General features: G+C 44.2%; 1 protein-coding gene across 5 annotated transcripts in view; it reads right to left on the bottom strand.

The window, feature by feature from the left end:
• rpap2 (RNA polymerase II associated protein 2) overlaps positions 1–25,198 on the bottom strand; it is a 115,136-nt gene that overhangs the window by 73,391 nt on the left and 16,547 nt on the right. For all 5 annotated transcript variants that reach the window (XR_005460292.1, XR_005460293.1, XM_038793824.1 and 2 more), the window contains exons 5-9: positions 18,613–18,701; positions 18,194–18,226; positions 11,046–12,072; positions 9,381–9,475; positions 3,526–3,606 (exon numbers count right to left, since the gene is read on the bottom strand). Coding sequence is in view for 3 of the 5 variants with exons in the window: in XM_038793824.1 (XP_038649752.1) it covers positions 3,526–3,606; positions 9,381–9,475; positions 11,046–12,072; positions 18,194–18,226; positions 18,613–18,701 (1,325 nt within the window). In the remaining 2 variants the exon portion in view is untranslated. The remainder of the gene's footprint in view (positions 1–3,525; positions 3,607–9,380; positions 9,476–11,045; positions 12,073–18,193; positions 18,227–18,612; positions 18,702–25,198) is intronic.

The following is a 25,198-nucleotide window of genomic DNA, read 5'->3' as shown; positions in this document are numbered from 1 at the left end:
AGGATCTAACCACCGCTCCTTGACATTCAATGGCATTACCATCGCTGAATCCCCCACAAATCAACATCCTGGGGATTACCATTGATCAAAAGCTGAACTGGACTAGCTATATTAATACTGTGACTACCAGGGCAGGTCAAAGGCGAGGAATCCTACGCCAAGTAACTCGCCTCTTGACCCTCAAAGCCTGTCCACCATCTATAAGGCAGAAGACAGGAGTGTAATGGAATACTCTCCACTTGCCTGGATGAGTGCAGCTCCAACAAGACTCAAGAAGCTCAACACCATCCAGGAAAAAGCAGCCAGGTTGATTGCTCCCCCTTCCACAAACATTCAAACCCTCCACCACTGATGAACAGTGGCAGCCATGTGTACCATCTACAAGGTGCACTGCAGTAACTCACCAAGGTTCCTTAGACAACATCTTCCAAACACACGACCACTACTATCTGGAAGGACAGGAACAGCAGATACTCGGGAACTCCACCACGTGGAGGTTCCCCTCCAAGTTACTCACCACCTGGACTGGAAATATATCGCCGCTCCTTCACTGTCACTGGGGCAACATCCTGGAACTCCCTAACAGCACAGTGGGAATATCTACACCTCAAGGACTGTAGTGGTTCAAGAACTCAACTCAACCCACCTTCTGAAGGGCAACTAGGGATGGGCAATAAATGCTGGCCTAACCAGCGACAGCCACATCCCATAAATTAATTTTTTTTTAAACAAAATAGTATCTTCAGTGTGGAAAAGAAATCCCAAGGTGCTTCACAGAAGCATAATCAGGCAAAAATAGACAGCCAAAAAGATGGGTGACCAAAAGCTTGGTCTGTGGTCGGGGATCCAAGCTGCATTTTAAAATGCACAGAGATAGAGAAACAGAAAACTTTGGGAAAGAAATCTGGTTTATTTTGGGAAGCACCGGTGGTGCAGTGGTTAGCACAGCTGCCTCACAGCGCCGAGGACCCGGGTTTGATCCCGGCCCCAGGTCACTGTCCGTGTGGAGTTTGCACATTCTCCCCGTGTCTGCGTGGGTCACACCCCCACAACCCAAAAAGATGTGCAGGGTAGGTGAATTAACCATGCCAAATTGCCCCTTCATTGGAAAAAAAAAATTGGGTACTCTAAATTTATCTTAAAAAAAAAGAAATATGGTTTAGTTGGCAGTAGAAATTGTCACCAATGATGGGAGAAAGGGCTAGAGGGAAATGCAGAAGAGACTCGAGTTTAAAAAAAATATATGTTTATTCAACTTTTATCATTTTATACAAATCATAGTAACACATATAATAATAGAAAAGCAATAACAAAACAAAAAAAAAGAATCTTACCCCCAACTGGAACTACATCGCCCACTGCCCCAACAGCGAACAGTGACCAGATCCTTTAAGTGCAATATGAACGGCTGTCATCTACAATCAATCGACCCCTTGATGGTGAACCTGACCATCTCAAGGTACAAGAACTCTTATCAAATCACCCAGCCATACTATGGCACTAGGCGGTGTCGCCCGCCTCCAAATCAGTAAAATCCGCCACCAGGCCAGCATTGAGGCGAATGCCACACCATCCGCCCCCATCCTCAGCACGGCAGGTCCAACATCCCAAATACAGCTACTAACGGGCATGGCTCCAGATCCACATTCAGGATTGTCACTCAAAAAAACCACCAGCTTAGAGCAGGATCAGAACATGTGCGGTGGTGAGCAGGCCCTCTCGAGCACAGCTCACATTTATCCTTGGCCTCTTCGAAAAATCGACACATCCTGGCACTAGTGAGGTACGCCCTAAATACCACCTTTAGCTGAATCAAATTCAACTTAACATAAGATGACGTTGCATTCACACTACGAAGGGACTCACTTCACACCACCTCCCCCAAAATGGGCCCCAGCTCCTCCTCCCACCTGGCCTTCACTTCCTCTATCGAAACCTATTCTTCCCCATGACCGCCCATATATCCCGGATATTCCGCCTCCTCCAACCTCGCATACGAGAATATCCTTTCCAGCAAGGTAGACGGTGGTGCCTCCAGGAATGTCGGAACTGCCACTGAACAAAATCTTGCACCTGAAAAAATTTGAATGCATCCAACCCACAAGCCCTGTTTTCTCCCTCAACTCTTCCCAGCTGGCAAAACCACCCCTCCAGAAACAAGTTCCTCACCCTCTCCAGCCCTTTGCCTTTCCACCCACCAAATGTAGCATCCAATTTTGCCGGCTCAAACAGATGGCTCTATCAGATGGGGGCCCACCTTGACACCACCCTCAAACTAAAATGCTGGCGGAGTTGTGGCCATATTTTTAACGTGAAGACTACCACCAGGTTCAAAGAGTATTTTGCTGGAGCAAACGGCAGGGATGCCGTCACTGGTGCCTCCAAGCCCCTTGAAGGACCCTGACTCCTTCCCGCACTCAAATAACTTCCTGATCCCCAAACAACACCAACATCTTCTCAGCATTGGCCGCCCAATAATAATACATCAAATTCGGAAGCAGAAGAGACTAGAGTTGAAGGAACACAGGAATGGTTCAGAATGGAGAAGAGTACAGATGTAGAGACAGAGGTGATGGTATGATGGGATTTGTACATGAGAATAAATATTTCAAATTCAAGACAGTGGGCAGCCAGGACATGGAGGGGGAGGTATGATATGGACAGCATAAACCTTTCAGAGCTCAGTTTACGGGCAGTGGAGGATTGAAACCTAGCTGGGAGAATATTGTCAGTGGAGTCTGGAGGATACAAAATGCACGGATAGCATTTTGAAGCAGATATGGCGGCACGGTAGCACGGTGGGTAGCACTGTTGCTTCACAGCGCCAGGGTCCCAGGTTTGATTCCCGGCTTGGGTCACTGATGTGCGGAGTCTGCATGTTCTCCCTGTGTCTGCGCGAGTTTCCTCTGGGTGCTCCGGTTTCCTCCCACAAGTTCCGAAAGAACTGTTAGGTAATTTGGACATTCTGAAGTCTCCCTCTGTGTACCCGAAAGTGGTGACTGGGGGCTTTGCATAGTAACTACATTGCAGTGTTAATGTAAACCTACTTGTGACAATAGAGATTATTGTATCATATATGCAAGACATGGATGGATGGGCAATGCAAGGAGGTGGAATTAGGCGATCACTGTGATTGAGAGGGCTTGGGGTAGGAAACAGCTTGATGCCAAATAGAACACTGGTTGCAAACCATGTGGTTTCAGCCAGTGGCCATGGGGAGGTGGGGAATGGAATTGAAAGGAGTAAGGAGTCTGTGGCAGGAGTCAGAGACAACTGTTTTGGTCTTTGTCTTAGTGAGATAAAAGCCCATAAATTTGTTTCATTATTTTTAGAGGCTAGGAATCAAAGGAGAAACTGGTAGTGAAGGTGGGGGCTTTCCATAATGATTCTGGAGTAGTGGCTTATTCTGACAGAGAAGAGAAAGCCCCTTGCTTGCTGTGATTGAATCAGGTCTGACAATGGCTGGGAAGACAGAACATATACATCATACATACACAATTATAATTTGGGCGTGTAATCACTTACCTGAATGTTTTTACAAGACTACTTAGTTCAGAAGATATATCAGACATCCCAAGGTGAAGAGGTCCCAATAATTCAGGTAAACTGGGAATGAAAAACATATTAAACTTTTAGAATTTCTATCAAATATTTTGACCATTTTCTTTGGATGGTCCAGGTGAATGAAGCTGATTTTAATGTAATACATATGGGGGAAAAAACTTAGCATCTTTAGAGAGAGAAACAGAATTAATGTTTCATGTCCAATCAATATGACTCTTCTTTGGAACTGAAGACATTACTTCTGCTTTGGGAACAATACCCACAATTGTGTCCATGCATAGTTTTCCTTAAAAAGTTGCATCTAATTTTAACCTGGCCTGTTAAGAAGGAGATACAGAGCTTCCTGGTGGCGCCAGCCTCCACACTGTTGGAGGATGCACTGACGACAGGGGGAATGGAGAAGGGGGTTGGGTCGGCGATTTATGGGCCGATTCTGAGAGAAGAGAAGGCACCGCTGGAGAGGATTAAGACAAAGTGGGAGGAGGAGTTGGGAGAGAGCATAATAATAATAACCTTTTATGGAGTGGTTGTGGTGTGAGGTGCTCCGGAATGTGAATGCCTCAAATTCGTGTGCGAGGTTGGGGCTGATACAACTGAAGGTGGAGTATAGGGCGCACCTCACAAAGGCGAGGATGAGCCTACTCTTTGAGGGGGTCGAGGATGTTTGTGAGCATTGCAGGGGGTGCCCCACAAACCACATTCATATGTTTTGGTCCTGTCCAAAGCTGGAAGGGTATTGGAGGGAGGTTTTCAGGGCAATTTCGAAGGCGGTACATGTGAGGCTCGAGCCGGGTTCTCTGGAGGCCATATTCGGGGTATCGCATCGGATGGCGTTGGAATGTGGTGCGGAGGCAGATAATGTAGCCTTCGCCTCGCTGATCGCCCGAAGGCGGATCCTGTCGGGGTGGAGGTCAGTTTCTCCACTCTAGGCCCTGGCGTGGCGGGGGGAATCTGTTGGAGTTTTTAACATTTGAGAAGGTGACGTTTGAGTTGGGGGGAAGGATGGAAGGGTTCTACAATTCATGGGCTTTGTTCATTATGCACTTTCAAGAATTGTATGACATCGAACATTGGGGGGGGGGGGGGTTGCAGTTGGGGGGGGGGGCGTTATACCGTGTATATTATTGATAACTATGTATGGGTGGATGGTGGATTCCTTTTCTTTGATGTTTGTATTTAAAATGTAGGGGACTGATGGGAGTTGGTGGGAGGAGTGGATTGTTGACCAGGCATTCAACATTGTATTTGTTATTGCTGATTGTTTGCTGGTGGGTTTAAATTTTGAAAGTGTGAAAAAGGAGGCAAATAAAAATATTTTTTAAAAAATTAATTCTTGGGATGTGGGCATCGCTGGCTAAGGAATTTATTGCCCATCCTCAATTGCTCTTCAGAAGGTGGCGGGAAGATGCCTTTTGAACTGATGCTGTCCATGTGGTGTGGGTACACCAAATGGCGTGTTAAGAAAGGAGATCCAGGATTTCAACCCCGAGACAGTAAAGGAATGGCAATATATTCCCAAGACAGGATGATGGGTGGCTCAGAGGGAAACATCCAGGTAATGGTCTTCCCATGTCCCTGCTGCCTTTGTCCTTCTTGATAGCAGTGGTCATGGGTTTGGAAGGTGCCATCTGAGGAGGCTTGGTGAGTTTCTGCAATGCATCTTGTACCAATGCATGGTACACATTGCTACCTAACCCTAACCAAATTAGGTGGAGGGAATGAATGTTTGTGAATGGGATGCCAATCAAGCAGGTTGCTTTGTCCTGGGCGGTGTCAAGTTTCTTGAGTGCTTTTGGAGCTACATTCATCCAGGCAAGTGGAGAACATTCCATCGCACACCTGATTTGTGCCTGCAGATGGTGGACAGGCTTTAGGGAGTCAAGTGGTGAGTTACTAGTCACAGGGTGCCTAGCCTCTGCCTGCTTTTGTGGCCATGGTATTTATATGACTAGTCCAGGATGATGATAGTAGGGGATTCAGTGATGGCAATACCATTGAATGTCAAGGAGTGAAGGTTAGGTTCTCTCTCATTGGAGATAGTGACTACCTGGACTTGCGAATGTTATTTGCCATTTGTCAGTTCAAGTAGTCAGAATAGGTGGTCATGAACACCTACAGAAAAATCCACGTGACCTAGTTGTCATGGGAATAGAGGCCCAGGTCAATATTTATTAAAGTAAGGTGCAAGTCTTAATACCTGGACATAAAGGAGGCAGCTAGTCTTTCTACGCAAAGACTCTTAGACTCTCAAAGTCAGCCAGGCAGAGAGATTTGGGAAAGAAAAACAAAAAGAGGTGCTTCTATGCCAAGGAAAGGAAAAGGCCTGTTTCTGTGTTAACTACCAAACATAGTGCTGGGAAGGATGGATTCCCTGTTTGAACAGTCCAAGGAGTTTCCAGAGTTTCTTGCTACTGGACATCCATATAATTATCTCAGAATGTTGAGTGAAGGGACTTTGTTTTAAATGGATTCTGGAAGACCAGTGTAGCCACCTGGGGTGGCCACTGCCCAACACAAAATGGAAGATTGCAAGGAATGCAGGGAAAATGGACATGTTGGAAAGCAAGCAGCTTGCAAGGCGATTGTATATTGGGACGACTGCAGAAACCAGTTTTGACTGTTGCAGAAACCAGACAGCACTGTGAAAAGAAACCAGTTAACATACTAATGAGGCGATACCGGGCGATCCCCAGATACAATGGAAACAAGTTAAAACACAGATCGATACATTCTATGGAAGGCCAGACCCTGTGGTGCCAGAGAAGCCCAAAACAATAAGTCCCAAGAACCGCCCCAGCGACCAAGGAACTGCCCCATGATTGGGGGGTTCAAACATAATCGATTGGGAAGAGACCCAATCGATTCCAAGCAGGTAAGGGAGTCCGCCCAAAGAGGCGCGGATCCCCTGGGACCTATAAAAGGCAGGTCCCACACAAGGTTCAGTCTCCTGTCTCCTGATCCAGCCTTCGGACAGCAGCCACCAACAAGTAAGTGCCTCCCAACGACCGCTACCAGAGATAGGCACTCCTGACTCCCTTTTTAACTGATACCAACCTGAAGTCTGCAGACCAGAGCACAGCAAGAGGCCTTGTTCCCTGACCCAGCAGTTCCTTCGAGATAAGTATTAGTTGTTTAGCGATAGGAGTAAATTTAATCCTTTTAGCGTGTGCATGGGTAGTTATTATAATTGTATTATAATAAACTCTAGTTGTTTGGACTTACTAGTTGGTGTACGGTTTTATTGCTTTGAACTTCACCTTGAAGCTTGTGGCGGTGTCTTAACGGCACCTGGCGACTCCAGAGCTTAGAACAAGAAACAGAGCCAAATTGAGTGTTAAGCACACTCACCCAGAACGAGTAACACCTTTTATGATGGGGCAGGAAGAGAGTTTGTTCAACTGCTGGGAGGACTTTGAGACAAAGCTACATATCTGCTGAGAGTATGAAGTAACATATAAATGTGGTGTAGGGTTTTGGGTTGCATTAATAAAACTTTTTTTTTTAAATTTAGAGTACCCAATTCTTTTTTTGTTCCATTAAGGGGCAATTTAGCGTAGCCATTCCACCTATTCTGCACATCTTTCTGGGTTGTGGTGGTGAGACCTACGCAGACACGGGGAGAATGTGCAAACCCTGCATGGAAAGTGACCCGGGGCCGGGATCGAACCCGGGTCCTCAGCGCTGAGGCATCAGTGCTAACCATTGTGCCACTATGCCGCCCTATTAATAAATCAATGGAAAAATATATTTTCTGTAGCTTGGTGTTTAACTAGTGTCTTCTAAATAATGTTTCACTGATGTTGATTTTAGCTTGTTTGTAGGAGTAAAAGTCTTAAAACGTAAAATCTGATTTCCATTGCTCTCTTGGAAATTCATGTCTCATTTTACAAGTTATCGGTTTCTATGGAGGATGTGTTATTGGATCTGTGCTCTGTTCAAGCTTGCACCCATTTCCTGGAAACTATTCCGGTAAGTAAATTGGAACTTTCCAAAGTCTCCAATTCTAGTTCAGATTCAGAGACATTGCCCATCAGAAGTTTAAATTTCCCTGACAATTCCCACATAGATCAGCGTGTCAGGATTTTCACCCCAAAGTACATCTCTGGTTGTATGAACAGCCTCTGATCCAAAGACTGAAAGATTTTAGACAGTTTCACATTTTGCACAATTGGTAAATCAGGCAGACTGTGAGCAATATTTCACCCATTTTGAAAAGTGTGCTCTCCAGGATTGCTGGTCAAACCAATTGCATATCTCCAAATGCAAAATTTGCCAACAGCCAACACAAATCAGAAAACATGTTAAAACTTAATTTGTTTTTAAATTTGCTATTAAAAATCAGTGATATATTTTAAGGATGGTAACTAGGTACATGGTTAATTCAGCTGAAAATTAGGTTATGAAGAAGAAATAAGCATTTTTAATCAGTTTGAATGCAAGTAACACAATTTTAAATGACCAGAATGTCTAAAAATATATAGAACAAATACTGGGTAGTGTAGTTAGTTTTAATAAATTCAAAAAAAATTACATCCAGAAGCTTTTGCAAGTGTCTATTAGTGGTCTTGCGCCCCAAAAGCTTAGTTTAGTTTTTAGACTTTTAGAGCATCCTCAGAGGCCTGCAAATAATTAATGGAAACTCTCGATGGAGATTCATTCATCCTGGGGTGTGGCCAGGGCTTGCATCTATTACAATGTTTTTTTTAATATAAACTAGCTCAAAAGATTGTGGAAACATGAATCACATTGAACATAACTTGCCTAGAAAATAGTGCTTAAAGATTTCATGATCTTTCACATCAGTCACACCAACTTCTGTCTAATTACGCTGAAAAACAGCACCAAAAAGAAGCAACTCCAGGCTATTGCCCCTTTCATAGATTTCATAAAATTTACAGTGCAGAAGGAGGCAATTCAGCCCATTGAGTCTTCACCGGCCCTTGGAAATAACACCCTACTTAAGCCCACATCTCCACCATATCCCCTTAACCCAGTAACCCCAGCCAACATTTTTGGACACTAAGAGGTAATTTAGCATGGCCAATCCACCTAACCTGCACATCTCTGGACTGTGGGAGGAAACCGCCCGGCACCCGGAGGAAACCCATGCAGACACGGGGAAATGAAATGAAATGAAATGAAAATTACTTATTGTCACGAGTCGGCTTCAAGTGAAGTTACTGTGAAAAACCCCTAGTCGCCACATTCCGGCGCGTGTTCGGGAAGGCTGTTACGGGAATCGAACCGTGCTGCTGGCCTGCTTGCAAAACCAGCGATTTAGCCGAGTGCATGCAGACTCCGCACAGACAGTGATCCAGCCGGGATTCGAACCTGGGACTCTGGAGTTGTGAAGCAACAGTGCTACCCATTGTAGGAAAACCATTAATTTCAGAAAGAAAAGAGTTCAGACAAAAAAAAACTTACAAGTTGGGACCTGTTACAGGAAGGATCTAAGATTTAGTGTAAACCTTTGTTAAATGGCATATTTATGCATATTATTTATATTGATACATATAAAAAGTGCAAAATTGTATGATGTTCCTGTGAAAACGCCAGTCAAATTATGCAATAGCATCTTGAAAAATTAAACGTAGCGAACCAAATAGAAAACTCAAGTGACACAAATATTTAAAAATGTCATTCACATGCATTCTGTTGTTTTCCCCCAAAAAGTAATTCTTCAAGAATGAGATTAGAATGTTAACTTGCAAGTAATTCATAGTCGTTCTTCTATATTAATGTAATTACTGAGAAGTGAAGAGATCATGGAATCTAGGTGGGTGTTGATAAAAATGTACCAATAGTATTGTACTTACACTTTATTAAGTCTATCCAGCACAATCCCTTTGCGGATTTGGTGCTGCGCGGCAAAATCTAACAATGGAAGAACTGGATTCTCCTCTTCATTTCCCTAAATTCCAAACAAAAATACCACTTAGTTTAATTTTATTGTTGAAGTTTTGGCAATACAGTGAGTCAACACACACCCTTTCACTTTTGGAATCAGATTTCAAATCCAGACTAGATAAATTGAATGAGTTTTTAAAAACCATAAACACAACTTTGATATAAATGCAACTCAAACAAACAAATAAATTATGGTTAAAAGCTAACCTACGTTTAATTTCAAGAGCATAGTGTAAGAAACGTGAACACTGAACAATGATGGCCCATTTCTGAACCTCCCGGTACAGCCAGGGAGTCAAATCGCTAACTCAACAGAAGCAGCTAACATTCTAGGAAACAGAACGGAAAACCTCCATTGGAGACATAATTTTTAATATGTATTGCAGAATCAAAAAGAGTTGTGGTGAAGGTAAAATAATTGCTTTGTATTTCTGTTTGACACCATTCAAAGCATGCCACACTGTCATACAGGTGAGCTGTGAAGGTAGACGGTTATTTCATTCATCAAGGCGTTTCTCACAGAAAGCAGTTGCAGCTTTGGTTTGATGTAGACAGCATCTCATTGGATATAGAACCAACAGGAGATCAACAGGTTAATCAGGTCTGCATTTCAGCAGAGAAAATACTAACTTTATTATTTGCTGCATGGAATGTGGGTGAGGCTCCAGCTCATTTTGTATTTTGTGAGGCAAAAAGCAGCTGCAAGATTTGCCTGGTTTGCAGCTCGAGAAAGGTGCCTACAGTGGTTCGCACTGAGCCTTGCGGCACAAAGGAATCAACAGAGTTAGCTTGGAAGGCATTTGGGTACCTGCTGGCAACCAGAACAAGGAGCTGAGGCTTCCATAGCAATGGGGTCTTAAGGGAAAAGTTGGAGGGTTGTTTAGCCAAAATGCTGATAGAAATACCCCCCATAAAATCTTACCCCAGAAAGGGAAATAAAAGTGAATTCCGGATGATTGTGGCATACTTTTGGGTTTGTCCCTACAGAAGTGAATGAAGCGACAAGATTCTTGTAATGTACAAGGGGATCCTTGGGGCCTTGGGGGGGTGGGGGTAAAAAAAAAATCAGAACTAAGTTCATAGCATAAGTATTTATAAACTGTAGTGTTAAATTAATAGTGCTTGCTTTGTTTGATTCTTGAATACAATAAAGCATGTTTATATTGAATTTATTTAAAAATGAAATAATGTGGCGTTGTTCTCTCAGTGAATTATACAGGGTGTTCATATTTATTTTTAAACATCAATAGTCCCTCATATGATCAATATATAGTGAAGAGAAATGTTTGATTTAATCGACTTCTGGCTGCAAGTAGTTATCAGATTTATCATTTCTAGTCATCCTATTCAACTCTTCAGATTGTAATGCAAAATTCTTTCCAATCATGAAATTAAAAAGTACAAAAAACTTCAACAAGCCAGTCAAGTTCCAGAATATGGCAAACCTTTCAAAGTTGGTTATTAAAATTCACTCCCTGATAGAACATAGAACATAGAAACTGAGGATAATTTTAGGATATGTCATTTTATGACTTTACTAAAAAATATTACAATGTTCAGAGTGTATGACTTACCGGTACATAATTCATGGATCGAGAATTTTCATCACAATTACTTTCAGTATCCTCAGGCAAAACATACTGTCCCTTATAAAACTCTCTGACCTTCAAATGAAGAAAGTCAGATTCCTGTTTTATTTCTTCAAAATTTGGTAATGGTCTTGCAGTGGCCTCTGTTCTGCCAACTTGAACACCTTTGGGCAAGACATTTTCATTGTTTCCAGCATTTTCATTAGAGTTGGTGATTTCAACCACTTCCAGATTGTCCAGGTCATCTTCATCAAGTTCTTCTTGCTCAGTTGTGCAAGATGTTCGACTTGGCCAATTAGTTGGTATTTTTGTGCATTTTAAATTGGAACCATAAAGAAATCTTAATGTCTCTTCTGTATTCCATTCACTTAGTGTTTGTCTTAATAAGTCCAGTGCATTACTTCTAACATCAGACAGTTCAGCTGCTGAAACACATCTACCCGAATTAGAATGGCCTGATTGTTTTGTTTTTTCTATCAGCATCTTCAGTGCTGCAGCACCCTTCTTGCTTAGACCTCGAGTTGTAAAGCTTTTATCTGCCACAATCTTTTCATTATCTTTTATTTCTGTCAAAGTAGTCACAGGGGAGAGGTTTTTCTCTGATGTCACAGAGCACTTTTCTTCTAGCACAAGGGTCAGTTGTTCAGTTTCTACACTTTGGGACAATCTGGGACTTGATATCTCACTTATATTACCATGGTATTTTTTCAATTGTTGTGCAGTATTTTCTACTTCGTAATCCATTTCTAAATGTTTTGATGCAGGTACCATTTTCTTCGGTTTTGTAGCTAGATCTCGTTGCTGTTTTTTGGACAGTTTCTGCTTTGTGGTTTTTAAATTGCACTTTTCACCAAAAAGGATGGTGGAAACAAACTCTTGATCAGAGTCACTGCTATTGCTTTCATTTGAGGGGGAGGTAGACGCATGCTGACCTTCCATAAAGGGTAGATTATCAACATCTGAAACCTGGAAGCTTGAACTTTGAAATCTCACTTCTTCTCCAGCACTACCTCTACAAGAGGAGGATAAATTATTGTAAATAATAACAGTAAAACAAGTTTCAATCTGACAGCCATAGAAAAGATTTTCTAGTCATACGTTGTGAGTCGGATCTCATAACACTATAAATTTAACGTTAACATCTGCTTTAAGTAAGCAGGACAGACTGTTCTGAGTATAAATGTTGTCATGATTTTATCCTTCATTCCAGTTCCCAACTGAATCTCCACACTTTTCTTCAGGTCTCTGAAGCGGTCTGTAAATCCTACCCAACCTTTGTTAGAGATCTTGCAACAACTCCTTACTCAATCCTATTGGTGGTTTACATATTTTGGAGGCTTTAGCTGGTGATTGTATATCTGGGTCAGTTGCTTCCCTTAAGATGTGGAGGAATTCTGAACAGACAATACCACCCCAATCACACACATGGTCATAGGCCCACCGGCCCAACGGGAGAAGAAAGTTGCTTGCATCTGCCATAGTTGTACTTTCTAGGCCTCTGTCCAAAAGCAGTTGCCAGAGGTCTCCAAAAAAAAAAACGTATATCTATTTAGTGCTGTTTATGTGGGCAGCATGGTGGCACAGTGGTGAGCATTGCTGCCTCACTGCTCCAGAGACCCGGGTTCAATTCACAGCTTTGGGTGATTGTCTGTGTGAAGTTTGCACTTTCTCCCAGTGTCTGCAGGGATTTCCTCCGGGTGCTCCGGTTTCCTCACACAGTCCAAAGATGTGCAGGTTAGGTGGAATGGCCATGCTAAATTACCCCTTAGTGTCCAAAAGGTCAAGTAGGGTTACTGGGATAGCATAGAGGTGTGGGCTTAAATAGGGTGTTCTTTCCAAGGGCTGGTGCAGACTCGATGGGCTGAACGGCCTCCTTCTGCACTGTAGGGATTCTATGATTCTATCTGGTAAAACATCACAAGGTGATTCACAGGAGTATTGTCAAACAAAATGCAACTCTGAGCACCTTAACTCAGAAGATGAAAGGCTAGTTCACAGAAGAAGGCTCTTACAGAACATCTCAAAAGGAGGGAAAGGGAGTGAATTCCACAGCTTAGGACCTCGGCAGAAGACATTGCTACTCATGGTGAAATAATTACAATTGTGAATGCAGATGAGGCCAAAATTGGAGGGTACAAATGTCCCACGGAGTTGGATGAGATTAAAAGATTTGGAAATAATGATATGAATTCAAAATTTCACCTGTGAAAGAGTCTTCTTGCCTGTTGCAGCATTCTACAAGTCTCTACAAGAGTCATGAAACATCGGTCCAATGTCGACTCTCCTCAATTTTTAGAAACACTACTTTAGATAACCTCAATGAATCATTCAAGGCTACTGCCGTTTTTACATTCTCCTTTCGATGTCTTATTCGTTAGTGATACTACAGCGAGACTGATGTAGAACCTGAACAAATAGCTCTGGGGTAAAACCCAAGAGGAGGGAAAGCAAGGGGAGGGAGGTTCATATTGGCTGCCATTTATCCCTACTTTACAACAGTGACTACCAGCATACATGTTGTTTAAAGCACTGTGGATATCCTGGCCTCATGAAAAGATTTATTTATAAAAAAATATATTTTTATTCTCCTCCTTTTTCACATTTACATCAAATTTACTCCCACCAACAAATATAAACACCAAAGAAATAGAATCAGGAATCCACCATCACCCCATACATAATCACCAACAACATATACACTCCAACACCATCCCCCCTCAATGTTTGATGTCATCCAATTCTTGAAAATGCATAATAAACAAAGCCCATGAATTGTAGAACGTTTCCATCCTGCCCCTTAACTCGAACTTCACTTGCTCGAGTGTTGAGAACTCCAGCAGATCCCCCTGCCACGTCAGGGCATAGGGTGGAGAAGCTGACCTCCACCCCAACAAGACCCCCCTTCGGGCGATCAACGAGGCGAAGGCTAAGAAATCTGCCTCTGCACCTGCTTCCAACCCCGGCCGATCCGATACCCCGACTATGGCTTCAAGGGGATCTGGTTTGAGTTTCCCATGTGCCACCTTTGAGGTTACCCTGAAGACCTCCCTCAAATACACCTCCAGTTTTTGACAGGACTAAAACATATTAATGTGATTTGCGGGGGGGCCCCCAACAGCCTTCACAAACATCCTCTGCCTCCTCAAAGAGTCAGCTCATCCTCGTCTTTGTGAGGTGTGCCCTATGCACCACCTTCAGCTGTATCAACCCCAACCTCGTGCACAAGGTTGAAGCACTTACCCTCTGGAGCACCTCACACTACAACCCCTCCTCCACGACTTCCTCCCACTTAATCTTAATCCCCTCCAGCGATGCCTTATCTCCTCCCAGAATCACCCATAAATCACCGATTCCACCCTCTCCACTCCCCCTGTCGTCAGCACCTCGTCCAACAGTGTGGGGGCCGGCATCACCGGAAAGCTCTGTATCTCCTTGCTGGCAAAATCTTGGAGTTGCATATACCTAAACATCTGCCCCTGCCCCAACTCATATTTCGCCCCCAGCTCCTCCAGTTCCACAAAACCGGCCCCCAAAAACAAATTCTTTAGTGCCCTAACTCCCCTCTCCTCTCATCTACAAACAAAGAACAAACATCAAAGAAAAGTACAGCACAGGAACAGGCCCTTAGGGCCTCCAAGCCTGTGCCGACCATGCTGCCCGTCTAAACTAAAATCTTCTCCACTTCCGGGGTCCATATCCCTCTATTTCCATCCTATTCATGCATTTGTCAAGATGCCCCTTAAACGTCATTATCGTCCCTGCTTCCACCACCTCCACCGGCAGAGAGTTCCAGGCACCCACTACCCTCTTGTGTAAAAGACTTGCCTCATACATCTCCTCTAAACCTTGCCCCTCACACCTTAAACCTATGCCCCCTAGTAATTGACCCCTCTACCCTGGGAAAAAGTCTCTGACTATCCAGTCTGTCTATGCCCCTCATAATTCTGTAGACCTCTATCAGGTCGCCCCTCAACCTCCGTCGTTCCAGTGAGAACAAACCGAGTTTATTCAACCGCTCTAAAGTCTACACATCCTTCTGGTAGTGTGGCGACCAGAATTGAACACTATACTCCAAGTAAACTCCCATCCTACTTCCTTAGCTCAAATCTATGATTCCTCCGAATCGGCATTTCCCTTGGCCCGCCCCAGCCTAAAGTGCTGGCGCAATCACCTCCAGATTTTCAATGTCGCTACTACCACCGGACACCTTGAACATTTCCCCGGGGCCAATGGGAGCGGCGCTGTTGCCAACGCCCTCAGCCCAACCCGCTGCACAAACTCTCCTCCATTCTAACCCACTGGGAGTCCCCCCTCTAACTGAACTCCTCACCTTCTCCGCATTCGCCACCCAGTAGTAATACAGCAAGTTTGGGAGACCCAATCCCCCTGACTGCCGTCCTCTCTGCAACAGTACCTTCCTAATCCTGGCCACCCATATAAATACGGTAATCATCTTTTCAACTTCCTTAAAAAATGTTTTTGGCAGGAAGATCGGCAGGCACTGAAAAATAAACAAAAACCGCAGCAACACATTCATCTTACTTGCCTGTAACCGACCTGCCAGCGACAGAGGAAGACCATCCCACCGTGCCAAATCCACTCCCACCATACTAGTTGTTTTATACTAGTTATATTATTACCCCCCCAATCCTATGCCACCTGCACCCCCAGATATCTAAAGTGGGTCACCACCCTATGGAATGGTAGCCGCCCCCACCATTGCCCCCACCCGAGACACCACAAAATATTCACTTTTATCTAAATTTAGATTATGCTCCGAAAAAAAGCGCAAACACCCGAAGCAGCTCCAATATACCAACCATCGACACGCTTGGTTCCCGATACATACAATAGCAAGTCGTCCACATACAAAGAAACCCTATGCTCCACCCCCACACTAACGCCCTCCACACCTGCGAACTCCTCGGGGACATAGGGCATCCCTACTTGGTGCCTTGGTGCAGAGCAAAATATCCCAAATTCACGTTACTCGTGCAGTCACTTACTCGGCTCCCTGTATAGCAGTCTTACCCACTCCACAAATCGTGGCACAGTCCCAAACCACTCCAGAACCGCCATCAAACACCCCACTCTACCCGGTCAAACCCCTTCTCGGCGTCCAACGCCACTATCGGTCTCCCTCCCCTCTTTCGGTGCCATAACCACATTCAATACCCTCCTAATGTTCGAAAAGAGCTGCCTTTTAAAAAAAATTTAAAGTAGCCAATTCATTTTTTTCAATTAAGGGGCAATTTAGCGTGGCCAATCCACCGACACTGCGCATCTTGGGTTGTGGGACGAAACCCACACAAACATGGGGAGAACATGCAAACTCCACACGGACAGTGACCCAGAGCCGGGATCGAACCTGGGACCTTGGCGGCGTGAGGATGCAGTGCTAACCACCGAAATGCACCCCCTTGCTGTCCCGAAAACAGCTGCCTCCTCTTCACAAACTCATCTGATCTTCCCCTATCACCTTCGGGAGACACTCCTCCAACCTCCCGCCAATACCTTCGCCAGTACCTTTGCATCCACATTCAAGAGTGATATGGGCCAATACGACCCACACTCTGTCGGATCCTTATCCTTCTTGAGCAACAGGGAAATCAATGCCTGCCCCAAAGTCAGTGGCAACACCCCGTTCCCCATCACCTCCTGAAACATCCTTACCATCAGCAGCGCCAACCTATCTCTAAATTTCTTGTAGTACTCCACCAGAAACCCATCCGGCCCTGCTACCTTTGCCGACTGCATCCTCCCAATAACATCCTTTATCTCCTGCTCCACTATCGCCCCCTCCAATGTGGCCCTATCCTCCTCCCCTAACCTCAGGTATTCTAGGAATTCCTGCATCTCCCAATCCTCCCCGGTGGCTTCGACCTATACAACCTCTCATAAAACTCGTCAAACACCCTATGAATCTGGTCCGGAGCCACCACCAACTTCCCTGTCCTATCCGGCACCTGAACAATTTCCCTTGCCGCTGTATCCCTCCGAAGTTGGCCTTCTCTCCATACTCGTAGACTGCTCCCCATGCCCGTCTCAGTTGGCGCACTGCCTTCCTTGTGGACAGCCAATCAAAGCTAGTCAGCAACTCCTTTCTATTTTCCAACAGTGCTGGATCCCTGCCTTCTGCATACCTCTGTCTACCTCCAACATCTCATCTATTACCTTTGTCACTTCACCCTCTTCATGAAAAGATTTATATAGCGCTCAAGTTATTTTTAAAAATAATATTCCAGAGTCAATTGTTATTTTAGGTGAGAACACTTTTACAAAGTTGAAATATTAAACAAATTACCAATAACACTAACCCTACTTATTACCAGAAAGCACTGATTGCAACAGTCTTGATTGGGTATCAACTTCCTTCCTCCATTTAAGTCAAGTTTATCTTTAGCTAAATATACAATAGACAAATGCGCCATCTTCTGGTCAATCTTTGTAAAGAACAGCGTTAAAAATCTCAAATATCTCTCACCACTTCTCTCTTTCTTAATAAATTTAGAGTACACAAATATTTTTTTCCAATTAAGGTGCAATTTAAGTATGGCCAATCCACCTAACCTGCACATCTTTGGGTTGTGAAGGTGAAACCCACGCAGACACGGGGAGAACGTGCAAACTCCACATGGACAGTGATCTGGGGCTGGGTTCAAACCTGGTCCTCAGCGCCACCGTGCCACCCCACTTTTCTACAAAATTAATGCACATAAATTCATTTTTTGTTTTATCTCTCACTTTTCATGCATAAAAGGAACAAAGGCAGGAAGTACAAGATCAATGCCTAAATCTCTTAAACAAATGGCAGCACAATTAATTAGCAATGATCAACCTTAAAAGATAGATAACAAAGACAAAGTATTGAGTACAGATAAATGAAAACATCACAACAGTGAGCAAAGTATAAACAAATTGTATCACTTGCACTATCAACACAGCTCAATCACGGATTGAATTTTGACATGGTTTCCGAATTCTCTAGTCAAACCATTTTAAGAGAGCATTGTGTGAAGTGTAGCAGATCAGGTGCAAAGGTTTTCCTGAAATTGCTCATTTATGATATTAAATGCAAAACATAAAGAAACTTCCATTGCATTCCACAAAACCTTAATTAAACCATTGCATACCTCTGTTCCTTTAATAACCGGCATGTTGAAGATCTAGAAACAAAAGACAACCATTTTCATACATTAAAATAAATATTCTCAGATATTTTCCGATTTCTTACACCAGCCACACTTGAGCCTCTCCACTAACAGCAGTGCCCAAACTCACCAGAGAAGATCATAATTTCCTTGATTAAGGCTGGATTTCAACCAGTATAGGGCAAAGAGGCAATTCACGGCCTCATCTCGTCACCCGTGGTTTCTCTTTGTATTGTCCAGGCACGATATGTTACACTCACAATTTTATTTTAAATGGTAAATTTAAAATGCAGATTAGCTACATTTCCATTATTACACTTTCTAAAAGCTAGTACAAAAAGTTCAAATGAAAAAATATATAGTTAGTAAATACAAATCATAAATTTAGAACAAATATTTACCTTTCTTGCTCTCGTGACCATAATGGATTCTTTGGAATCTGAGCTTCTAAATATTTGGAAGCTTTGTAACAAGAATTGCTGCAAAAACACTGTTAAAACAGAAGATGATTTTAAATTGTGTTCATATTTACAGAAATCGCCTTTTATAGAACAAGGAACATAGAACGATACAGCGCAGTACAGGCCCTTCGGCCCACGATGTTGCACCAACATGGGAAGTCAAAAACTAAAGGCCATCTAACCTACACTATGCCATTATTATCCATATGCTTATCCATATGATGAAGTACTACAGACGTCATCAGCAAATGTGTGGACGACTGCGTGCCAAAGAAAGCAGTACGTACGTTCCCCAACCGGAAACCATGGCTCAACCGCGAGATTGACTCCCTACTGAAGGACAGAGCTGAAGCGTTCAAGGCAGACGACCCTGTCCTATACAAGAAATCCAGGTACGACCTCCGCAAAGCCATCCGAGATGCCAAGAGAGAATATCAAACTAAGCTAGAGTCACAGACAGACTCTCGGCGGTTGTGGCAAGGACTAAGCAACATAACGGGCTACAAAGCGAAGCCGAGCAGTATCTCTGGCAGCAGTGCACCCCTCCCCGATGAACTTAACGCATTCTATGCTCGGTTTGAGCAGGTAACCAACAACCCGCTATCGAGTGCCCCAGCAACCCATAATTCACCCATACCCACCATCACAGTTTCCGAAGTCAGATCGGCCTTCCTGAAAGTGAACCCACGGAAGGCGATGGGCCCGGACGGGATCCCTGGTCGTGCACTCAGAACCTGCGCGGACCAGCTGGCAGAGGTTTTCACAGACATCTTTAACCTATCCCTACTCCACTCCGAGGTCCCCACCTGCTTCAAGAAGACCACCATCATACCGGTACCAAAGAAGAACCAGGCAACGTGCCTCAATGACTACCGCCCGGTGGCCCTGACGTCAGTTGTAATGAAGTGCTTTGAGAGGCTGATCATGAAGCGCATCACCTCCATACTCCCGGAATGCCTTGATCCACTTCAATTCGCATACCGTCGCAACCGGTCCACATCAGATGCCATTTCCCTGGCCTTACACTCATCCCTAGAGCATCTCGAAAACAAGGACTCCTACATCAGACTGCTATTTATTGACTACAGCTCCGCCTTCAACACCATAATCCCAGCCAAGCTCATATCAAAGCTCCAAAACTTAGGACTTGGCTCTCCACTCTGCAACTGGATCCTTGACTTTCTGACCAACAGACCACAGTCAGTAAGAATGAACACCAACACCTCCTCCACAATAGTCCTCAACACCGGTGCCCCGCAAGGCTGCGTACTTAGCCCCCTACTCTACTCCCTGTACACACACGACTGCATGGCAAAACTTGGTTCCAACTCCATCTACAAGTTTGCTGACGATACGACCATAGTGGGCCGGATCTCGAACAACGACGAGTCTGAATACAGGAGGGAGATAGAGAACCTAGTGGAGTGGTGCAATGACAACAATCTCTCCCTTAATGCCAGCAAAACTAAAGAGCTGGTCATCGACTTCAGGAAGCAAAGTACTGTACACACCCCTGTCAGCATCAACGGAGCTGAGGTAGAGATGGTGAGCAGCTTCAAATTCCTAGGGGTGCACATCACCAAAAATCTATCCTGGTCCACTCATGTCGACGCTATCACCAAGAAAGCACAACAGCGCCTTTACTTCCTCAGGAAACTAAGGAAATTTGGCATGTCCACATTAACCCTTACCAACTTTTACAGATGCACTATAGAGAGCATCCTCTCGGGCTGCATCACAGCCTGGTATGGCAACTGCTCGGCCCAGGACCGCAAGGAACTTCAGAGAGTCGTGAATACCGCCCAGTCCATCACACGAATCTGCCTCCCATCCATCGATTCCATCTACACCTCCCGCTGCCGGGGGAAAGCAGGCAGCATAATCAAGGATCCCTCCCACCCGGCTTACTCACTTTTCCAACTTCTTCCATCGGGCAGGAGATACAGAAGTCTGAGAACACGGACGAACAGACTCAAAAACAGCTTCTTCCCCACTGTCACCAGACTCCTAAACGACCCTTTTATGGACTGTCCTCATTAATACTACACCCTGTCTGCTTCATCCGATGCCAATGCTTATGTAGTTACATTGTATATATTGTGTAGCCCTATTATGTATTCTCATGTACTTTCTTGAATTCTGTTCAATTCCCTTTCTTCCAATGTACTGAATGATCTGTTGAGCTGCTTGCAGAAAAATACTTTTCACTGTACCTCGGTACACGTGACAATAAACAAATCCAATCCAATCCAATCCAATCCAATAAACTTTTAAATGCCCTCAATGTTGGCGAGTGCACTACTGTTGCAGGTAGGGCATTCCACGGCCTCACCACTCTTTGCGTAAAAAAACCTACCTCTGACCTATATCTATTACCCCTCAATTTAAGGCTATGTCCCCTTGTGCTAGCCACCTCCATCCATGGGAGAAGGCTCTCACTGTCCACCCTATCTAACCCTCTGATCATTTTGTATACCTCCAACTTATTCAACTTAAACATTGAACAGTAAGCCTTTTCTAAATTGTATAACTTTTTCCTTAAATTTGTGCCCCTTCCCTGGTTCATGATTGTAACTTGCAATTTAATATGATTTTACAGGCACCAACTTTCAGCTTGTGCCTTGTCCAAGCATGAGTAAGTTATTGGACTACTGAGAGCTGCAGAGCCAAAACAGAACCTTTTTAGCTCGAGTCAGTGAATGGTAAACAATCGACCAAACTGTCCCACTCTACTGTTTTCAAATTTTAAAGTTATTCAATAGGATTTGTCATCCTTTATTTCCTCACTCCAGAATTTCCCAGTGGTTATAAACAGTGAACTTGTTTGGTCGAGGAGTTTGACCATAATTAATAGGTTATGAATTGTAGAATGTTGGGACTTCTTTCTCTAGAATATTTAACTCTGCTGTCAGATCCATGTCTTGTGGACTCATTGGAAGACGCCATAGAGCAGAGGTTAAAAACAATGGCCGTTGCGATTCACTTTTCCCGCCAGTAGCGCACCCCTGCTCACGGGTTTCCTGGCGGCATGGGTTGGCTTCAAATGGGAAATCCCATTTACAAGCGGTTTGAAGATAGAATCCTGCCGCCAGCGAACAGTGCGCCACAGAGAACCACACATCTGGGGGACCAGAGAATCCAGCCCAACAACCATCAACTTAAACAAAAATTAGACTTCTGGTGACGGCGACGGGAAGCAGCCGCACACTGGAGGGCTCCCGCTCAGGAATAGAAATTTTGGGGTTTTAACGCCCGGTCCCAAGGGCAACGGAGGCTGAAAAAGCTGTAAGAAGGCACAGGGAGGAGAAATGTCCAAGCTTGGGAAAACAATGGCTGTGAAAAAGGGGGTTAATGAAAGTCCGCCGGTGAGTGGAAAAGTCAGAGCAGGAACTGTAAGGAAAACGGAGGCTGGAGCACCAGGGGAGGCTGCATCGCTCACAGCAGAAGAAATTACCAAAGTGATGGTTGTGGAACTTGAAAAACAGTTCACAAAGCACATGGAAACGATGAAGGAGGAGATGGGGGCAGTGTTGAAAGTGCTGGTGGGGGAGGCAATTGCCCCGGTGAGGGCAGCGGTATCAAGCGCAGCGGCGGAGGTGCGGGAGCAAGGTGAGACACTGAAGGAAGTGGAGAGGTATTATCGGAGCACAGTGATCAACTCACCTCGATGGGGAAGGAGTTACAGAAGGTGACAGAGACCAACAAGGGTCTGCGAGCCAAAATGGAAGACCTGGAAAACAGATCCAGACGGCAGAATCTGAGGATCGTGGGTCTGCCCGAAGGGGTGGAAGGCCCGAGGTCGACGGAGTATTTTGCCACAATGTTGGCGGAGCTATTGGGGGAGGGGGACGAGCCCTCTCGATACGAACTTGATCGGACTCATCAGTCGTGGAGGCCTATACCAAAGGCGAGTGAGCCGCCAAGAGTAGTAACTGTGTGTTTCCATAGGTGCAGCGTGAAGGAGAAGGTCCTGTGCTGGGCAAAGCAGAAGCGGGTGGTGCAGTGGGCTGGAGCTGATATACGCATACACCAGGACGTTACGGTGCAGCTGGCGAGGAGGCGGGATGCCTTCAGCTGGGCGAAGAAGGCACTGTACATCAGCAAGGTGCAGTGCGGTATAGTGTATCCAGCTAAGTTGAGGGTGACCTACAAATCCAAGGACTTTTATTTTGGGACGGCGGAAGAGTTTGCGAAGGCAGGACTCTGGCAGAATTGAGAAATGGGACTGAAAGCGAGTCGTGTACCGATGTAGCCTCATGTAACTTTCTATTTTCACTGCGTGTTGGTGTATGTACTAAATGAGTCGACGCTGTATATTTGGACAAGGGAAGAGTTGGGACTTTCATTTGCAATGATGGTTCTATGGGGCTTGGGTGTGTTAGCTGGGGTTGTGTGCTAAAGGGGATTTCTTGGTTTTTCTTGGACCGGGCAAAGGGGAAGGAGACCTGGGCGGGGACCTCCATGCTGGCCGGTTTAAGCTGACCTGTGAACGGGACTAAGTTGGAGGAGGGGCTGCGGCCATCGGAGTCTAGCAGGGGTGAAAAGTTGGGGGAAGGAACCGAGGTTGGGGGAGGAGTTTACAAGAGGAAGTGGAGGGGAGGAGTCTGGGATGGGGGGAGGGGGGGTTGTCTACAATTCATGGGTGCCATTCACGGTACTCTTTCAGGGATTGGATGGCATTGAATATTAGGGGGGGTGGACTATATGTGTCAACGGTGACCAGGGGCAATTCCTGATTCCTTTTTTTTCCTCCTTGGGAGGTTTAGTTTTATTTGATGCTTATATTGTCAGGTGGTGGGAGGATGGGATCATTGCTGTTGGTAGGGGGATTGACATTGTATTCGTTATAGTTGACTGTTGGTGGTGTGTAAATTCTGAAGAAAATGTGAAAATGGAGTATAAATATATATTTTTTTTAAACTTAAACAAGAATTAGAAGACTTAAACAAAAGCTATTACAAATACTGCAGTTCATTGGCTGGGCCAATTCTGCAACAGGCAAATAGTATAGAATGAAGAATTTCAATGCATGGAAACATCTAAATGTGGACTAACGTCTAATGTGTACGGATAGTCTCAAGACTTGCAGGTTAGGTGGACTGGCCATGCTGAATTGGCCCTTAATGTCCAAAGATGTGTAAGTCAGGTTATGGGGTTGCAAGAGGGTGGGGGGGCTAGGTAGGGTGCCCTTCGGAGGGTCGGTGCAGACTCAAAGGGCTGAATATCCTCTTTCTGCACTGTGGGAATTCTATGATTCTATGACTGCCCACATCAAAAATGAATACCTTTATCTGTGCTTTTTAAGAATGTCAATCACAAATTGAATCTGCTTCTCAAGGAAAACATAACTTGAGTAGTTGTGGATCAGCTTTATTTCCTATTAGCAAATTCAAATTCAAATTCTCAAACTCCCATGATGGTCTGAGCACATTTCTTGTGAATAATTAGCCAAATGTCTGGATTACTACCCCAGTAGCAGCAGGAATGTTTATTTAATGATAGAAGCATTCATGTGTGCGATTTGTGATAATATGATTGATTATTGATTTATTCAGGTGCTAATTGAATGCGCAGCTAAAGAGTGAAATTATTAAAAGTGTTTTGACTGTGAGAATATAGTCATTGTTTCAGATAATGAATTAACTATTCAACTCTTGTGGGCCACTGTCCGTGTGGAGTTTGCAAATTCGCCCCATGTCTGCGTGGGTTTCACCCCCACAACCCAAAGATGTGAAGGGTAGGTGGATTGGCCAAACTAAATTGTCTCTTAATTGGAAAAAATTAATTGGGTACTCTAATATTAGTTTAAAAAACTATTGAACTGTGGAAATTTAGACATTGTTTCAGTGAATGTTTCATATAATGAATTGACTATTGTATTTCAGTGCATTAAGCAATAAGAATGTATCAATTAATTAGTTACAGCAAGGTCTACGGCCAGTGGTGATGTGAGGAACCTATTTTCATGAGACTGTGCATGTGACGCTGAGCTAGCTTTGATGGACACCAGTCAATCTTAAGTAATGGTCAATGTTTGATTCATAAATCATCCTCTAAGTAACAGACATCCATTTGAACAAACCAGGATGTCTCAGCTGAGAATTAGAAACCAATGAGAGTAAATGAGGTGTTAGACCAGAGATAAGAATTCCCTTAAAGTAGAACCTCGTGGTCGAGGTCTTTGTTCCTGAATTCTTGAATCATCTATCTGCTCATTTGTGGGTTTAAAGTGATTTCATTATGCTTTTATGTTTAATGCTTTGTTATTGCCATGTGCTTGACCCTTTTGATATTGTTTGATATTTTGTTTCTAAATATTGATTCAGTTCTTATTCAAGTGTATTCAAGTCAATATTTAGCAATAAAGTTGTATTTTTGACACCTCCAATCAACCGGACTAGCGGCTCTCATTAGAAGGCAAAACAAGAGTCCCAACACGATATCAGTAATATTTATTACAATTAACTTTCTTAGGACTGCAAACATGTTTCTTTTTAGGGGCTCTGAGTATATACGTTACTTCCAC

Source organism: Scyliorhinus canicula, chromosome 4 (assembly GCF_902713615.1).
Source record: "Scyliorhinus canicula chromosome 4, sScyCan1.1, whole genome shotgun sequence".
NCBI classification, from domain to species: domain Eukaryota; kingdom Metazoa; phylum Chordata; class Chondrichthyes; order Carcharhiniformes; family Scyliorhinidae; genus Scyliorhinus; species Scyliorhinus canicula.
This window is presented reverse-complemented; position numbering and strand designations above follow the sequence as displayed.